The 16,337-nt window shown below is 47.6% G+C and overlaps 1 protein-coding gene across 1 annotated transcript; it reads right to left on the bottom strand.

Moving 5' to 3' along the window:
- Positions 1-9,936: 9,936 nt before the first annotated feature.
- Positions 9,937-10,771, bottom strand: OXT (oxytocin/neurophysin I prepropeptide; the record flags this gene model as incomplete). Its single annotated transcript, XM_082857145.1, has 3 exons — positions 9,937-10,047; positions 10,139-10,340; positions 10,652-10,771. 3 exons carry the CDS (start codon positions 10,769-10,771, stop codon positions 9,992-9,994), a joined length of 378 nt encoding a protein of 125 aa, XP_082713271.1. The 3' UTR covers positions 9,937-9,991.
- Positions 10,772-16,337: the final 5,566 nt, after the last annotated feature.

Below are 16,337 nucleotides of genomic sequence, written 5' to 3' on the forward strand. Positions count from 1 at the left end.
GGCGCCCCCACCCCACCCCCCGCCCTCGCAGCACGAAAAATAAACGATCTTAAAGGCATTGGCTAGCGTGCGTCTCCGTCTCTGGGGGTGGAGAGGGGAGAGGACAGGAGGGTGGGGGACCAGTTCCCGGACCCTAAGTCGTGAGCAGATCCACCCCAGAAAAGGGACAGATCCTGTCGGGAAGCGATCTTGGGCCAGCACGATTCTAGATAGAACTACTGACAGGGCGACCTGCGGGCGGGGAGGGGAAGGGCCACTGTCCAGGCCGCGGAGAGGCTGGGTTGGGGATCTGGCAGAGGGATGGAAATAAAGGCAGAGTTGGGGAAACACATGGGTGGACAAGATAGCAAGAGACAGAGGGACAGCAGAACGATGGAGAGAGAGAGAGAAACATTGAGAGTCACGGAGAGAAGAGTGAGAGAGAGAGGCAAGGGGATGCACCAAGGGTGACCACAGTTCTCGTCCCCGTTTACATCCTGGGAAGCTGAGGCACAAACAGCTTCAGGAATTCCCAGCCTATCTCATCCAAGGCTGTGCTTTATGTGCCCGTGTGGAGGGGACATCACCCCAGACCCAGCAGAGAGGGGGGCCAGGTACTGTCGGTCCAGGAGGAGACTAAGCATCCCCATTCGGGCCACTCAGCCAGCATGAGAGACAGAGCCCACGGAAACCCTAGGTACATACCCCTCCCCCCCAAAAACAGCCACACCAACCACACACACAGCCAGACAAACAGACAAGAAAAAAATTGTTTGGGACATGCCCGGTGATCTTTGCCCACAGTCAGAGATACAGACCCTGAGATACACATTGGGAAGCACAGACACACCCAGGGAAATGCAGATCCAGCTGACTGGACCATAGACAGGCACATGTACACACACACACACACACACACACACACACACACACACACTCACATTAGGACCTTCCAGCCTTGACAATGCAGCTTCAGGGTAGAAGTCTGCTAGCATTTGGCAGATCCTTTTCTATGGCCCTCTGTCCCTCTTTGTCCCCTCTATCCCATCCACCCCTTTATCCCCTTTCCCCTCACTGGTTTCTTTTCCCCTGTCCACCCCCTGACCTCTTGTTCCTCTTGCTTCTCTCCTTATCCCTCTTCATCCCTTCCTTGCCTCTTCTGTCCCAACTTTCCCCTCCGTTACCTCCCATCCTTCTCTCTCTACCCCCTCTCTTCTCTGCATCCTCTCCTTGGGATTTCTTGCTCCAGGTCTTGGGACCACAGGGGCTGCATCTCCTCTGGAATCCTCCCACACTTGGAGGCCAGGAGGGAGCGCAGGCAGAGAGAAGTCACTCTGAGCCCTGACCCCAACACCCTGCCTTGGGGCGGAGCCTAGTGACTCAGTCTCAGTCAGCCGCAAGCTCTCTTCTGGTCTTAGAGCTCTGCTCTGCCATCATCCTGACCCAGCTCAGTGTCCAGCGTGATTAAGTCTGGCCGGGGCAGGGCCCACACTGGCTTCTCTCCCTGCCATGGCCTCCCGCCTCTACCCTAGTGTGGCACACTCAGGACCAGTCCCCAGGTCTGGGAAGACCTGGGGCAGGACCAGACCTAATAGGAATTTAGTAACCCATCCAGACAGAGGGCGGTGGGAAGAGGCAGCTTGGTTTTTAAAAAAGGATCATATGCTCAACGTCGCTAATTATTACAGACAAGCAAATCAAAACTGCAGTGAGGTATCACCTCACACCAGTCAGAATGGCCATCATCAAAAGACCTACAAATAATAAATGCTGGAGAGGGTGTGGAGAAAAGGGAACCCTCCTACACTGTTGGTGGGAATATAAATTGGTGCAGCCACTATGGAGAACAGTATGGAGAGATTCCTTAAAAAACTAAAAATAGGGCTTCCTGGGTTGCACAGTGGTTAAGAATCTGCCTACAAATGCAGGAGAAATGGGTTCCAGTCCTGGTCCGGGAAGATCCCACATGCTGTGGAGCAACTAAGCCCGTGAGCCACAACTACTGAGCTTGCGCTCTAGACCCTGCAAACCACAACTGCTGAAGCCCGAGTGCCAAAACTACTGAACCCCGCGTGCCTAGAGCCCGTGCTCCGCAACAAGAGAAGCCATCGTGGGACTTCCCTAGTGGCGCAGGGGTTAAGGATCTGCCTGCCAATGCAGGGGACACGGGTTCCAGCCCTGGTCCGGGAAGATCTCTCAGGCCGCGGAGCAACTAAGTCCGTGCGCCACAATTACTGAGCCCACGTGCCACAACTACTGAAGCCTGTGCTCCTAGAGCTCGTGCTCTGCAACAAGAAAAGCCACCACAATAAGAAGCCCGCACACCACAATGAAGAGTAGCCCCCATTCACCGCAACTAAAGCCCACGCGCAGCAATGAAGACTCAACACAGCCAAAAATAAAATAAATAAATTTTTAAAAATCTCTTTAAAAAACAAAAACAAGAGAAGCCATCGCAATGAGAAGCCCGTGCACTGCAATGAAGAGTAGCCCCCACTCGCCGCAACTAAAGAAAGCCCGCGTGCAAAAATGAAGACCCACCGCAGTGCTCCCCCCAAAAAAACAAAAAAAACCCCTAAAAATAGAGTTGCCATATGATCCAGCAACCCCACTCCTGGGCATGTATCCAGAAAAGACAAAACCTATAATTCGAAAAAGATACATGCACCCCAATGTTCATAGCAGCACTATTCACAATCACCAAGACATGTAAGCAACCTAAGTGTCCATTGACAGATGAATGAAAAAGATGTGGTATATACATATACAATGGAATATTACTCAGCCATAAGAAAGAATGAAATAATGCCATTTGCAGCAATATGGATGGACCTAGAGACTATCATTCTAAGTGAAGTAAGTCAGACAAACACAACTATCATTTGATACCACATACGTGGAATCTAAAAAAGTGATACAAATGAACTTACTTACAAAACAGAAGCAGACTCACAGACATAGAAAGCAATCTTATGTTTACCAAAGGGGAAGGAGGGGGGATAAATTAGGAGTTTGGGATTAAAATATACACAGTACTATATATAAAATAGGTAAACAACAAAGACCTGCTGTTGCACAGGGAACTATATTCAATATCTTGTAATGAACTATAGTGAAAAAGAATCTGAAAAAGAATGTATAGAAAAGAAAAAGAAAAGAGAGAATATATATATTTGTATATATGTATAACTGAATCACTTTGTTGTACACCAAAAACTAACACAACATTGTAAATCAACTATACTTCAATTAAAAAAATGGATCATAGACTTAAATATAAAATCTAAAATTATAAAACTTACTTTTTAAAAAATTTATTTATTATTATTTATTTATTTTGGCTGCGCTGGGTCTTCGCTGTGGCGCACCGGCTTCTCTAGTTGCGGCATGCACACTCTAGAGCACGCCGGGCTCAGTAGTTGAGGCATGTGGGCTTAGTTGTGGTACATGGGATCTTAGTTCCCGACCAGGAATTGAACCCAGGCCCCTTGAATTGGGAGAACAGAGTCTTAATCACTGGACCACCAGGGAAGTCCCTAAAATGATAAAACTTCTTGAAGAAAATATAGGGGAAATTCTTTAGGACCTCAAGTTATACAAAAGTTTCCTAGCTCTGACACCAAAAGCAAGATCCATAAAAGAAGAAATTTGATACATTTGGAATTCACCAAAATTAAAAACTTCTGCTCATTTTATTTAATTAATTAATTTATTTATTTTGGTTCATGATATATATCATATTTAAGACAATATATAATGTTGTCTTATATAATATATATATATATGTTAAGACATATATATAATATATATATAATATATAATGTTAAGACAATACAGCGGAATGACGATTTGGTTGTGTACAACTGGAACAATTTTGCCCACTAAATATATTTTAAAAAGTCTTCAATCAAAGAATAGACATCTGCTTTAAGAATACTGATGGCTGGATTATTGGACATGTCACTAATTTGTCTGTCAGAAATATTCATACATTATCCATGAACGTGTAATCGTATTACCTTGTAGAAATTTTGAAGTTTTGTCTTTCATACATGAAATAACTGAATCCTTGGAAGACACGATGAGCATGTGTTAGCTTCAGTCCCAGGAGTGGCTTAGAACCTGGAAAGTCTGCCTCTTAGAGAGTCCAGATCTGACCTGAGCTTGCTGTACCTCCAGAGGAAGTGCTCCTGTACAAGCAACAAGTGCACTGACCCCCAGCCCCATTTTCATTCCAATGTCACCATCCTCCAACCAGATTGGGGGAAAGACAGCTAACCATGCAAATAAATGTCTAAGGGGGTGTGAGAAGCAATGGGACCGTCCCACAAGACTGGGGAGTGTGAGGAGGTACAATTGTGGGGACAACACTTTATCACAATCAGGTACACAGGACAGGAACAGGACAGTTTTCAAAGCTTTCTTTATATGAAAACAGAACATTCTGAAGTTCTTACCATACTTTGTTAGAGTACTACCCCAAAGGTACCCTGAGTCTAATCCTTGTGACCCATGAAATTCTATTATGTGGGAAAAGATACTTTACACATGGAACGAAGTTAAGGATCTTGAGATGGAAAATGGCTCTGGAGTATCCGGGCGGTCCCTCCATGTAATCTCAGTGTTCTTATGAGAGAGAAAGAGGCAGAGGGAGGCTGGACTGTAGGAATGTGGACGTGGTCATGAGAGCAGGAGAGAGCTTCTGCTCTTTAAAGTACACTGTTAAGAGAATGCAAAGACAAGCCACAGACTGGGAGAAAAGATTCACAAATCACACAACTTATAAAGGACTTATACCCAGAATATATAAAGACTGCCCTCTCAAAACTCAATAATAAGAAAATGACTCAACTTTTAAAATGGCTAAACAATTTAAGCAGGTACTTTACCACATAAGATACATAGATGGCAAATAAACACATGTAAAGATGTTCAGCATCATTAGTCATTAGGGAAAGGCAAATTAAAGCCATAGTGAGAAACCATTTCAATATCTTAAGAAAAAGGGGGGCGCTGAGAATATCATGTGCTGACAGGGATATGGAGCAATCGTAACCCTCATATATTGTGGATGTGGATACAAAATCATTCACCCACTCTGGAAAACTGTTCTATAGTTTCTTGTAAAGTTAAACTTACAATTACCATTTAACCCACCAGTCCCATTAACAGGTAGTGATCCAAGTGAAATGAATATCTATATTCACACAAAAAGCTGTATGTGAATGTTTATAGTGGCTCTATTGTAATCACCAAAAGTTTATAAGTTTTAAACAGATTAGAATTTGAACTATGATCCATTTTGAGTTAATTTTTGTATAGGGTGCAAGTTGTGCATTGAAGTTCACTGTTTGCATCTGGATATTCATTTGTTCCAGCTCTATTTGTTTGTTTTAATTATTTTTCTTTTCTTTCTTTCATTTTTTTTTTTTTGGCCATGGGGCTTGCAGGATCTTAGTTCCCCGACTAGGGATTGAACCCGGGCCCTTGGCAGTGAAAGCATGGAGTCCTAACCACTGGACCGCCAGGGAATTCCCTCCAGCTCTATTTGTTGTAATGACTATTCTTTGTCTATTCAATTGTCTTTGTAACTTTCTCAAAATCATTTGACCATACACACGTAAGTCTATTTCTGGCCTCTCTGATCTGTTGCATTGATCAATAGGCCTATCTTTTCTCCACTCCCACCCTGTCCTGAGTGTGGTAGCTTTACAGTAAGTCTGGAAATTAGGTAGTGAGACTCTTTCAACTTTCTTCTTCAAAACTGATTTAGCTATTTTAGTTCCTTTGCAATTCGTACCAAAAAAATCCTTCTGGGAATTTGATTGGCACTGTGTAGTAATAGAATTGTAGCTACATTTTCCAGCTTCATTTGCACTGTGTGTCCATATGACCATGTTCTTGTCAATAAAATGTGAGTAAAAGGAATACTGAACTTGGGGTCTTAACGACAGTGTGAGCCTCCTCCACACTCTTTCCCTTCCCACCCAGTGGAATCCACAACGTCCTGGTCTCAAATATGCAGGCAGAGATGAGGCCTAGGGGATGACAGAACTGTATGACAGAAGAAACCTGGGTCCCTAAGTGACAAAGTGGAACAGAGCTGAGGATGTTCACTGAGGACTGATAGGACAGAGGGAATTAAACAGTGACCTTCTCTACCTCCCTAAGGTCTCCTTACGGTTTGGGTGTTTTTATAATGGCAGCCTAACTTTAACTAACTATAACCCCTGAATTCTGAAACAATTAAAAAATGAAATAAAAGAATGTGACATTTGGAGGCCAGAAGACTACCTTTATTATTGATAGAACTGATATTAAACAATGCAACTTGGACCTGCTGGCAAGGAGGCTTCACAAAGCTGAGTAACAATCTAGAGCTGTTTACTGTCCCAGACACAAGGAGCTGGACCTTCACAGGGCTTACCGCTGAGCTCCTGCATTTGCACTGTGACAGCACATGCTTCCTGGGATGGCAGCCTCATCCCAAGAGGGATCAGAGAGGAAGGGGTGGCATTATACCTGCTCCTTTCCTCTCACCCTGCCCCACAAGTCAGCTACTCCCTGGGAGGAGTGTTATCTCAGGGAAACCCCTCTACGTGGAAGAAAATATCGGGAAAGGGAAAAAATATTTCTGACCTCTGCCCCATGGACAATCACCTCTTATGACGCCGGGAAAAACTTCTGGTATAATTTCAAACCATTCCAGATTTAAAAACTAAACTACACGAAATTTAGTAGGTATGGAAGCAGGGCAAACTTATTGTCCACATAGACCCTACAGAAAACTGAAATTGCTGTCCTTCAAAGTTGTACTGGAGGAGCTGGATAGTACAGAGTGACATAAAAATAAATCACAGCAATAAATGCTCAGTGATGCAGTCAATGATTTTAGCTTTCAGACTGGAATGCTCTGTCCTAAAGCTTCTCACAGCTGTGAAGAGCTCATCTCTGAGGTTGCCCACAGTGTTCTGGTATGCACACATATGAATTTTTATTTTACAAATTAGTATTATTTCATAATGTACAGATACTACTCACATCTTTTTTAACAAAGTAATTCACATCTTTTTTAACAAAGTAAATTTGGGGCATCTCTTCTTATCAGAATATTTACCTCTACCACAATCTTTTTGGTTTTTTAGTTTTTATTAAGAGAAATTTCAAATATACAAAAAAGTAGAGCCACTAAACAAAGACCCCTTGGGTACCTACCCCCTCCTTCACTCCCACAATTATCAACACATGATCCTTCTTTCATCTCTACCTCCACTCCCTCCTCCCACCCCCAAGTCATCCCAGTAGTCATCCCATGTCATCTGTAAACGTTCCAGTGTGCATCTCAAATGAGAGGAACTTTTGTTAAAGATATGACCACAGACTGTTACCACACACATGCAAGCCCCAAGCCAAAACTCAACAATATATATTATCATCAAATATATACTGTTCAAATTTCCCCAGGTGTCCCATGAATACATTCTTTGTGATTCATTGATATCTGAGTCCATCTTTTCTTTAGGTACAAAAAAGACTATTGATCCTCATGGTGCTTTGACCATCTTATTTTCCTGAATGTCCTGTAGAGACTGGCTTCCAATCTCTTTTTACTGTATTTGATATAAGCAGATATAATCATGAGATGACCTTATTGTGTATATGTCACCCAGTGTAGCCTGAAATGTTTAGCTACATATTAAAATAGTGTTATTTTGTACTAAATTACTTTCCTTTTCTGTACTTTATATTACTGCTAGGACTAATTATATGTTTTTGAAATTGTGTGTGGGTGGGCATGTTATCTAGGAATTTCATTCCCAGGTAGTTAAATGGGTTCACAAAGTACTAGTTATACAAAGCAGGGGTTGGGAACCACCACCCTGCACAAGCCCCAAGCACTTTGGTAGTTTGAAGGAGTCATTCCAAGGAGGACAAAGGCCATGGGTCTGAGCGAGGAGGAAGAGTGAAGAATGGCTTCTGCACCGTCTGGCCACTGAACCACTTCACTTAGCACACGTGGCAGCTCTCCCAGCTCCTCTTCCTCACCAGGCCCAGGTTGATGCCACCTCTGCATCATCCTCTGAAAAAGAGGTGTCAATCTGCCCCTGTGTTACTGAGACCAGAAAAGGAAACACTGGAGGGGTGAGGGGACCCTGAACTCTCTCTCCAGGTGGGGAGACCTGGGCTGACATGGCTCTGCTCTATGGAATCCTCTGGGGTTTGAAGGGTATGCAGGGCACTCAGAGAGTGATGTCCCAGAGGGAGATCCCAGGCTTCCTGCTGATGTGGCCGGTGGATGCCCAAGCTTGGAAAAGCACAAATCCCTAACCTTGTGTCTCTCTAGTTGAGTAGTGTGGTTCCTTCTGGTTGCTTCCCTCTTCATCTGTGTGGTTTCTGAGGGACCACAGAACTTTGACATGGTTCTCAAACACCAATTTATGAGAATCACATACTTCCCCATGGTTGATTTGAACAGGACTCAGCTTTCAGTCATTTCTTGTTCCAGATATGGGGGGTAAGAGGAGGAACCTGCTCTCACAGCCTTGTCAGGAACCACCGGGGCTTTCAAAAGCTTCATCTCTCTTCTTGTCATACATCTTAGTAATAATGATAATTTTTTCATTAAAAAACTTTTATTCTAGTATAATATACATACAAAAGTGAACAAATCACATGTGTGCAATCTGAATGAATTTTAATAAACTGAACACACTTGTTTTACCAGCTCCCAGGCCAAGAAACAGAATATGACCAGCACCCCAGAAGCCCCCTTACACCCCTTCCTGTCACCACCACACCCAAGACCTCTAGCACCATAGCTTAGTTTTGCCTGGTTTTGTAATTTATACAAAGAAAACCTTACAGTCCTCTTTAGTATACTTTTTCTCTCTCCACTCTGAGACGACACACTGCCTGTGGTGGGTGGGAGGCCTCTGAGTGAATCCTCATTGCTTCAGTGTGTGAGAAAGCCACAGAAATAACATATAAAAATTACTAACAGATAGTGATGCGCTCTTGTTTTATTTGGAGTGGGTGTGTGGGCATGCACCTTCTGAAATCGCTTTTGTCCCACAGCACGAGTAAGTGAATGGCGGCACATTCTGGGGGAGAGGGGTTAGGCTTTTATAGCTGCTCCAAAATGGTCTTTGATCCAGGAACAGATGAGAAGTGTAGGTTGCAGGAGTCTCTCTGTTAGTGTCCTCTGCATTTTGTGGTCATTTCTGTGGCTATGGGCTCTCAGGAACCCCTGTTCTGCAGGGTCCCCAGTGCTGTCACGTTTCTTTACTGCACGGTCAGGAGCAGGGCTCCTGGCTTCCATGCAACACTGGGAACCCAGGGCCTCCTGGGTGGGACAACAAGCCACAGGGTGGCTGTGCTGGCCCTCCCGCCCAGCCTCCCCAGCTTGGCCACCCCTTCTGAGAGTACAGGTGGCCTCCTGTGGCCTGAGAGTCCAGCTCCTTGGAAACGTGAAGGCCCTTCAGCTGCCCCAGCCAAGCTCCCCTCCCCCAGGCCAGCCCTCATGTGTGACCCAAGCCTGCTTCCAGATGTCAGGAAGTCTTTCACTCTCTACGACCAACCTCCTACCCTTCCTCTGGTGTCCCGTCAGACTCTTATCTCTGCAGGCCCCACTCTGTCGCTTTGGACCTTAGAAAGTTCCTCTCATGTCCAGCCTGCTGTAGGCCCCCAGCTCTGTTGGAGGGGGAAGCAGGGGACTGTTTCCATCTCCCTGGGAGCCAGCCGTGTCGTCCCCCTCCTTCCTCCATCCACCCCTACAGGATGTCACCGCGGAACGGCACCCTTCTCCCCTCGGGGTGGCGGCTTTAATTTCCCATGAAGCACCGAGAGCCGGCGATCTTCGACTCCCCCAACGCCCTCCCTTCCCAGTTCCGACACTTAGACGCGAGTCGGGTTGGAGGGGAAAAAATCTGCTTTATTTAATAGTCATAGTTCCTGGGGGTGGCTACGGAGGGAGCGAGGGCTGCGCTCCGACGGTGTCGGGGGCCGGCGGGTCTCAGAGCTGGGAGAAGGCGGCCTCGGGGTCGCAGGCGGGGTCGCCGCGGCAGCCGTCTGCATGAAGAGACGCCGCGTCAGGGCCCGCCACGGCCCGCCCCGCCTGGTCCCGGTGTCCCGGTCCCGCCCCGGCTCCAGCCTGACTCACCCGGGCTGCAGCAGATGCCGGCGGCGGCGCAGCGGCCCCCGCTCCCGCACGGCTTCTGGCCCGACTGGCAGGGCGACGGCAGGTAGTTCTCCTCCTGGCAGCGCAGCGTCTCGGCCGTGCCCACGAGGCAGCCCAGCTCGTCCCCGCAGCAGATGCTGGGCCCGAAGCAGCGGCCTTTGCCCCCGGGGCCGCAGGGGAGACACTGGCGGGAGGGCGGGGGTGAGCCGGGGGCGGGGAGGGGCCCGGGCCCGGGAGGGAGAGCCTGCGGGGCGGGGGGCTGAGCCGGGTGGGGGAGGACAGGGCAGAGGAGCGCCGGAGGTTCGGTGTCTCCCTGGCGCTCTTTGGCCCCCAGAAGCGGTCGAAGGAGGGGACTCAAAAGCTACTCGGCTGCCTTGGTTTCTAGGCCAGGCGGGGCCGGCGCGGGGTCAGCGCGGGAAAGGGAGCGGCAGGGGCGACCCTGTGGCTGCGGGTTGCCCAGCCTCAAGTGCCGCGGGACTAGGGCTGGGCGCTCACCTTGCGTACGTCGAGGTCCAGCACGGCCCGCTTGCCGCCCAGGGGGCAGTTCTGGATATAGCAGGCGGAGGTCAGCGCCAGGAGGCCAAGCAGGCAGCAGGCGAGGCTGGGGGCGGCCATGGTGCGGGCGGGCTGGGTCCGGGGTCCGGCGGCTGCGCTGTCTCTCTGGCCCGGCTTTTTATGCCCAGGGGCCGCGTAGGCGGAGCAGTGTCTAAGAGGGCCGCCGCATGACTGGTCACAGCAGGCCGCTGCGGTTCAGGCCCTGCGCCCCCGGCGTGCCCCCTCATTTGCAGGGTCCAGGCCGGGTCAAGGTCACCGCATCGGCTAATGGCTAATGGACCTGGCGATGATAGCGAATGCCGAATGCCGCTAGGGGAAGGAAGCAGCTCTGGGAGGGGAGCCAGTGCCGTGGCCTGGGCCCTAGGGTGGGACAGGGTTTGGTGGGGGGGGGGGCGCCCTGCAGCCCCCTCCCCCATTCCCAATACCTTGGGGTGGGGGTCAGGCTGGACCCTCGGGCCCCTCCAGGCCAGAAGAAACTCCGGCAGGACTCCCCCTCTGCCCTCTCGGCCAACCACACACGCAGCCTAGCTCCCCTCTACAAAGAAGTCCTCCTCTTCCTGAACACAGATTTCCTGGAACCCCAGCCCCACTCCCCACACCAGCAACCATTTCCCTGCACCCGGAACTGAGATCGGAAAAGATTTTATTTCCTCTCACTTCTAACTGAAATTCAGCCTTTCCTCAGCTGTGAGGTAGACAACAAACCACAGTGGAATTTGCAATACCCGTGGCTTTGTTGCAAATCAAAATGGCAGATGTCCTCCTATCCCATTACGACAGCTATCGCAAATGTCTCTAAACATCAGACTCATCATCACTTTGAAATTATGGCAGTTATTGGACCTGCCACTAGATCTTGTTATCTAATGCTTTAAATAAAGAAGCACATTTGTGACTGTATCTCAAATGTTTTTAATATTTTGATACCTGCTCATAAATATAACTGGTTTCATTTGTAATTCTATGTTTTTAGTTATGCATTTAAAAACAGTGATTTGGGGAGACTTCCCTGGTGGTCCAGTGGTTAAGAATCCGCCTTCCAATGCAGGGAACTAAGATCCCACATGCTGCGGGGCAATGAAGCCTGTGCACTGAAAGTACTGAGCCTGCGGGCCGCTACTAGAGAGAGAAGCCTGCTCGCCACAACTAGAGATCGCATGAAGATCCCACGTGCCGCAACTAAGACCCAACACAGCCAAAAATAAAATTGAAAAACAACTGATTTTTTTTGCATTTTTAATGTACAGTATCTTAAAATGAAAATCATTAAAAATAAAAGAAAGACAGACTGCCTCAGTGGAAAGGGTGTTGATCAGTGTTGTCATGACCAGGGAGGTGCTCAGCATGGATCCTCCTTCAAGAAGGGACTTGCCACCCAGCTGCTGGGAGAGTGGTCATCAGATAGCCTTTGGCTGACAGCCCATCCAAGGCCTGCCTCAGCTACAGAGAGCCGCCTGTCCCAAGGTCATAGTCACATCCTCCCCCAGCGGCCCACATCCAATGACTGGTCCATTTTGGCCTAATGCCGGACAACTCTGAAGGATTATTTCAGCTCAGGACATCCCTGTGGGGTCAATTGAGCCTTGCATGGAAGTTCTCCCTCCGCCTAGCCTTGTTTCCACCTCCTCCCTCCCACAAGTGTGGGTCCCAAGGGCCCTTGGTAATAAGCATCCTGCATGTTAAACTCCATCTCAGTCTGCTCTCTGGGGATCCCGACGTGCAATAGGAAAAAATGAGGTCATTGTCATCCCTGGGAGAGGAGACAGCCTCCTCTGCACTCTTGTTGACCCCCTCAAGGTGGGTGCTGAGGCTGCCAGGCTGAGCAGATCAGGCTGACCTGGATTACCAGTCAGCAGCTGGTCTTGTTTCTCACCCAAATCAGCTCATTGGCATTGCCGGGCTAGAAGGCCAAGGGCTTGACCCTGGAGGCAGCCCCAGAAAGGCCTCCCGCCTGCCCTGTGAGCACAGTGACCTCACCCAAGTTAACACATGCACATAGATTATTTTAGCATAGTGTCCCCCACAGGACAGTTTTCCTTCAGCTGTTCAACAACTGTCATCTGAAGATGCACCAGGTCCCAGTACAGATGCTTGGAAACATCAGTGATACAAACAGACAAAAATCCCAGCCCTCAGGCGCTTATATTCTAGTGGAGGGGGAGAAGCAAGAAACATATTTCAGTGGGTTAGGAAGCAGTAAGTGCTATGGAGGAAAAGGTGGGACTTGTTGCAGTTTTCCTGAGGTGCTCAGTCTAGGTCTGTTTGTGAACATGACATCTGACATTTGAAGGAGGTGAGGAAAGAAGCCATGTGGATATCTGAGGGTGGACTGGTTTTCTATCGCTATGTCATAAGTTACCACAAATTTAGCAGCTTAAAACATCATCTACTTATTACCCCACAGTTTCTGTGGGTCTGGGCACGGCTCAGCTGGGTCCTCTGCTCAGTGTCTCACAGGGCTGCAGTCAAGATATCAGCCAGGCAGCATTCGTTTCTGGAGCCTGGGATATTGTTGGCAGAATGCATTGCCTTGCAGCTGTAGAACTCATGTGATTTGCATCTTCAAGGCCAGCAACAGAGAGAAAGGGTCTTTGGTACTTCAAGTCTCTAAGTGCAGGCAACCCTCTTTTATTTTATTTTATTTTTTTAATAACTTTTTAAACTTTATGTATGTTTTCTTTTTTAAAATGTAAATTTATTTATTTTTGGCTGTGTTGGGTCTTCGTAGCTGTGTGCGGTCTTTCTCTAGTTGCTGCAAGCAAGGGCTACTTTTCGTTGCGGTGCGCAGGCTTCTCATTGCGGTGGCTTCTCTTGTTGTGCAGCACGGGCTCTAGGTGAGTGGGCTTCAGTAGCTGTGGCACGCGGGCTCAGTAGTTGTGGCTCTCAGGCTCTAGAGTGCAGGCTCAGTAGTTGTGGTGCATGGGCTTAGTTTCTCCGCGGCATGTGGTATTTTCCCAGACCAGGGCTTGAACCCATGTCCCCTGCATTGGCAGGCGGATCCTTAACCACTGCGCCACCAGGAAAGTCCCCAACCCTCTTTTAAAAGGGCTCACCTAATTAGGCCAGGTCCACCAGGGTCATCTTCTAACTCAAAATCAAAGTGATTAATTTGGATAATTGGGCCCTTAATTACATCTGCAAAATCCCTTCATCTTTAGCTTATAGTATAATCATGGGAGTGATCCCCCAACACTTTTGCCATATTCTTCTATTGGTTAGAAGAAAGTTACAGGTCCTACCCACATGCAACTGGAGGAGATTACACAAAGGTATGGATACCAGGGGTGGGAATCACAAGACTATTTTAGAATTCTGGAGGGAGACTATTCTAGGCAGGAGAAAGAGCAAGTGCAAAGGTCCTGAGGTGGGAATGTTTGACATGTTCAAGGAATAGCAAGGAAGCCAGTGGGACTGGAGCAGAGTGACCGAGTCCTGAGGTCAGAATGGTCACAAGGGACTGGGTCACATAGGCCCAAATGAAATGGGGAACCAGAGCAGAGGCATGATGTGATTGGGTTTACATGTTATTAGCACAACTTTGGATATCTTGTTGTGAAAAGGCTGTGGGAAAAAGGTGGAAGCAGGGAAGAGGAGGCTACTGCAGCAATGCCTGCGAGGAATGACAATGGGCTGGACCAAGGTGGTGGGCAGAAGTGACCCATTTCTGGGTGTATTTAGAAGGAAGCGCCAGTTGAGGTTTGCTGATGGGTTGGATATGGGTGGGAGAGAAAAAGAGGAGTCAAAGACAACTCCAAGGCTTTTGGCCTGACAAGTGGGAAGAAAGGAGCTGCCATCAGCTGGGATGGGGACCCTGAGGGTGGCTCAGATCGGGGTTGGGAAGGGCAGGAGCTCAGTGTGGACATATGACATTTGAGGTGTGCATCACATATCCAAGGAGACTGTGAGCAGGCATTTGGGTTTTAGAGTCTGGAGTTCAGGAGAGAGGGCTGGGCTGCAGATATGTAAATGTGGACATCATCAGTGCCAATATGTAAAGGCACAGACCTGAAGGAGGTCACTTAGGGGGAGTGAATTGAACCCTGAGTAAGGTCAGAGAAAACAAGAGTATGAAGACGGGATTTCAAGGAGGAGGAAATGATCAGTTGTGCCAAATGCTGCTTGACATAAAAGTTGAAATTCTTTATTTAAACAATTTCAATAAGGTATAATTTATATGGCATAAAATTCACCCATTGTAAGAGCACAGTTTGATGATTTTTAGTAAACAGTTGTGCAACCATCAGCACAATCCAATTGTAGGACGCTTCCATCCTAGGAAAAGTCCTTCGTGCTTGTTCGCCATTACTCCTTGTTCCCATCGTCAGCCCCAGGAAACCACTGATATAGATTCACCTTTTCTAGAAAGTTCCTATAAATGGAACCACACACAGTACATAATCTTTTGTGTCTTGTTTCTTTCACTTGCCATAGTGCTGTTGAGGTTCATCCAAGTGATTGTGGGTGCCAGCAGTTTGTTCCTCTGTATTGCTGAGAAGTAGTCCATGGATGGACCACATTTTGTTTATCCATTCATCAGTTGATGGACATTGTTTCTAGTTTTGGCTATTACAATAATCTTGCTATGAATATTTATGTACAAGTCTTTGCATGGGCATATGCTTCATTTCTCTTGGTTAGTTACCGAGGAATAGAATTGCTGGGTCCTATAGTAAGTGTTCAATGAACTATTTAAGAGATGAGCAGTGGGCTTCCCTGGTGGCGCAGAGGTTACGAATCCGCCTGCTACTGCAGGGGACACGGGTTCAAGCCCTGGTCCGGGAAGATTCCACATGCCGTGGAGCAACTAAGCCCATGCACCACAACTACTGAGCCTGCGCTCTAGAGCCCGCGAGCCACAACTACTGAGCCCATGTGCCACAACTACTGAAGCCTGCATGCCTACAGCCTGTGCTCTGCAACAAAAGAAGCTATTGCAATGAGAAGCCCATGCACCGCAATGAAGAGTAGCCCCCACTCGCTGCAACTAAAGAAAGTCCGTGTGCAACAATGAAGACCAAATGCAGACAGAAATAAATTAATTAATTAAAAAAAAAAAGAGGTGAGCAGTATCACCTCCACCTAAGTGGAAGTGCTGCCTGATGGTCCTGGTGCAGAGCCAGTCAAAGCCCACATGAAGTGGTCCCCCAGCAGCAGCTGGATGGAGAGTAGGGCTGAGAGAATTTTGGTGCATAATGGTGTCCCACACAACCTTGATCTTCAATACTGCAGCTTCCTTCTCTATTCTTATGTCAGAGTGACTGAGTACTGCTAATGGGAATCTCACAGCTACAAAGAGTGAGCAGTTTCTAATTTCAACTAGTCTCTCAGTACTGTTCACGAATTATTTTCCTTTGTTGAGTCAGCTATTTTTTCCCACACCACTGCCTATGTGGAGACAGTCCCACACACTGATTGTAGATTCAGAAAACAATCTAACCCCAGGTTAGATATGATACGCATTAGATTAGATTGTTTTCTCTGAGCTGATACCGTAACTCCATCTTCAATAGGCTGTTCTGGTGTTCTCCAAGGCCAGCTGCTTCTGATGAATAGGTGCATGGTAAGACCAGGAAAATCCACTGCCCTCTTTCTTTTCCTATAAAGGGAGCTCTTTGGTCAAAAGCAA

This window comes from Leucopleurus acutus (assembly GCF_964270905.1).
Source record: "Leucopleurus acutus genome assembly, chromosome: 16".
NCBI classification, from domain to species: Eukaryota; Metazoa; Chordata; class Mammalia; order Artiodactyla; family Delphinidae; genus Leucopleurus; species Leucopleurus acutus.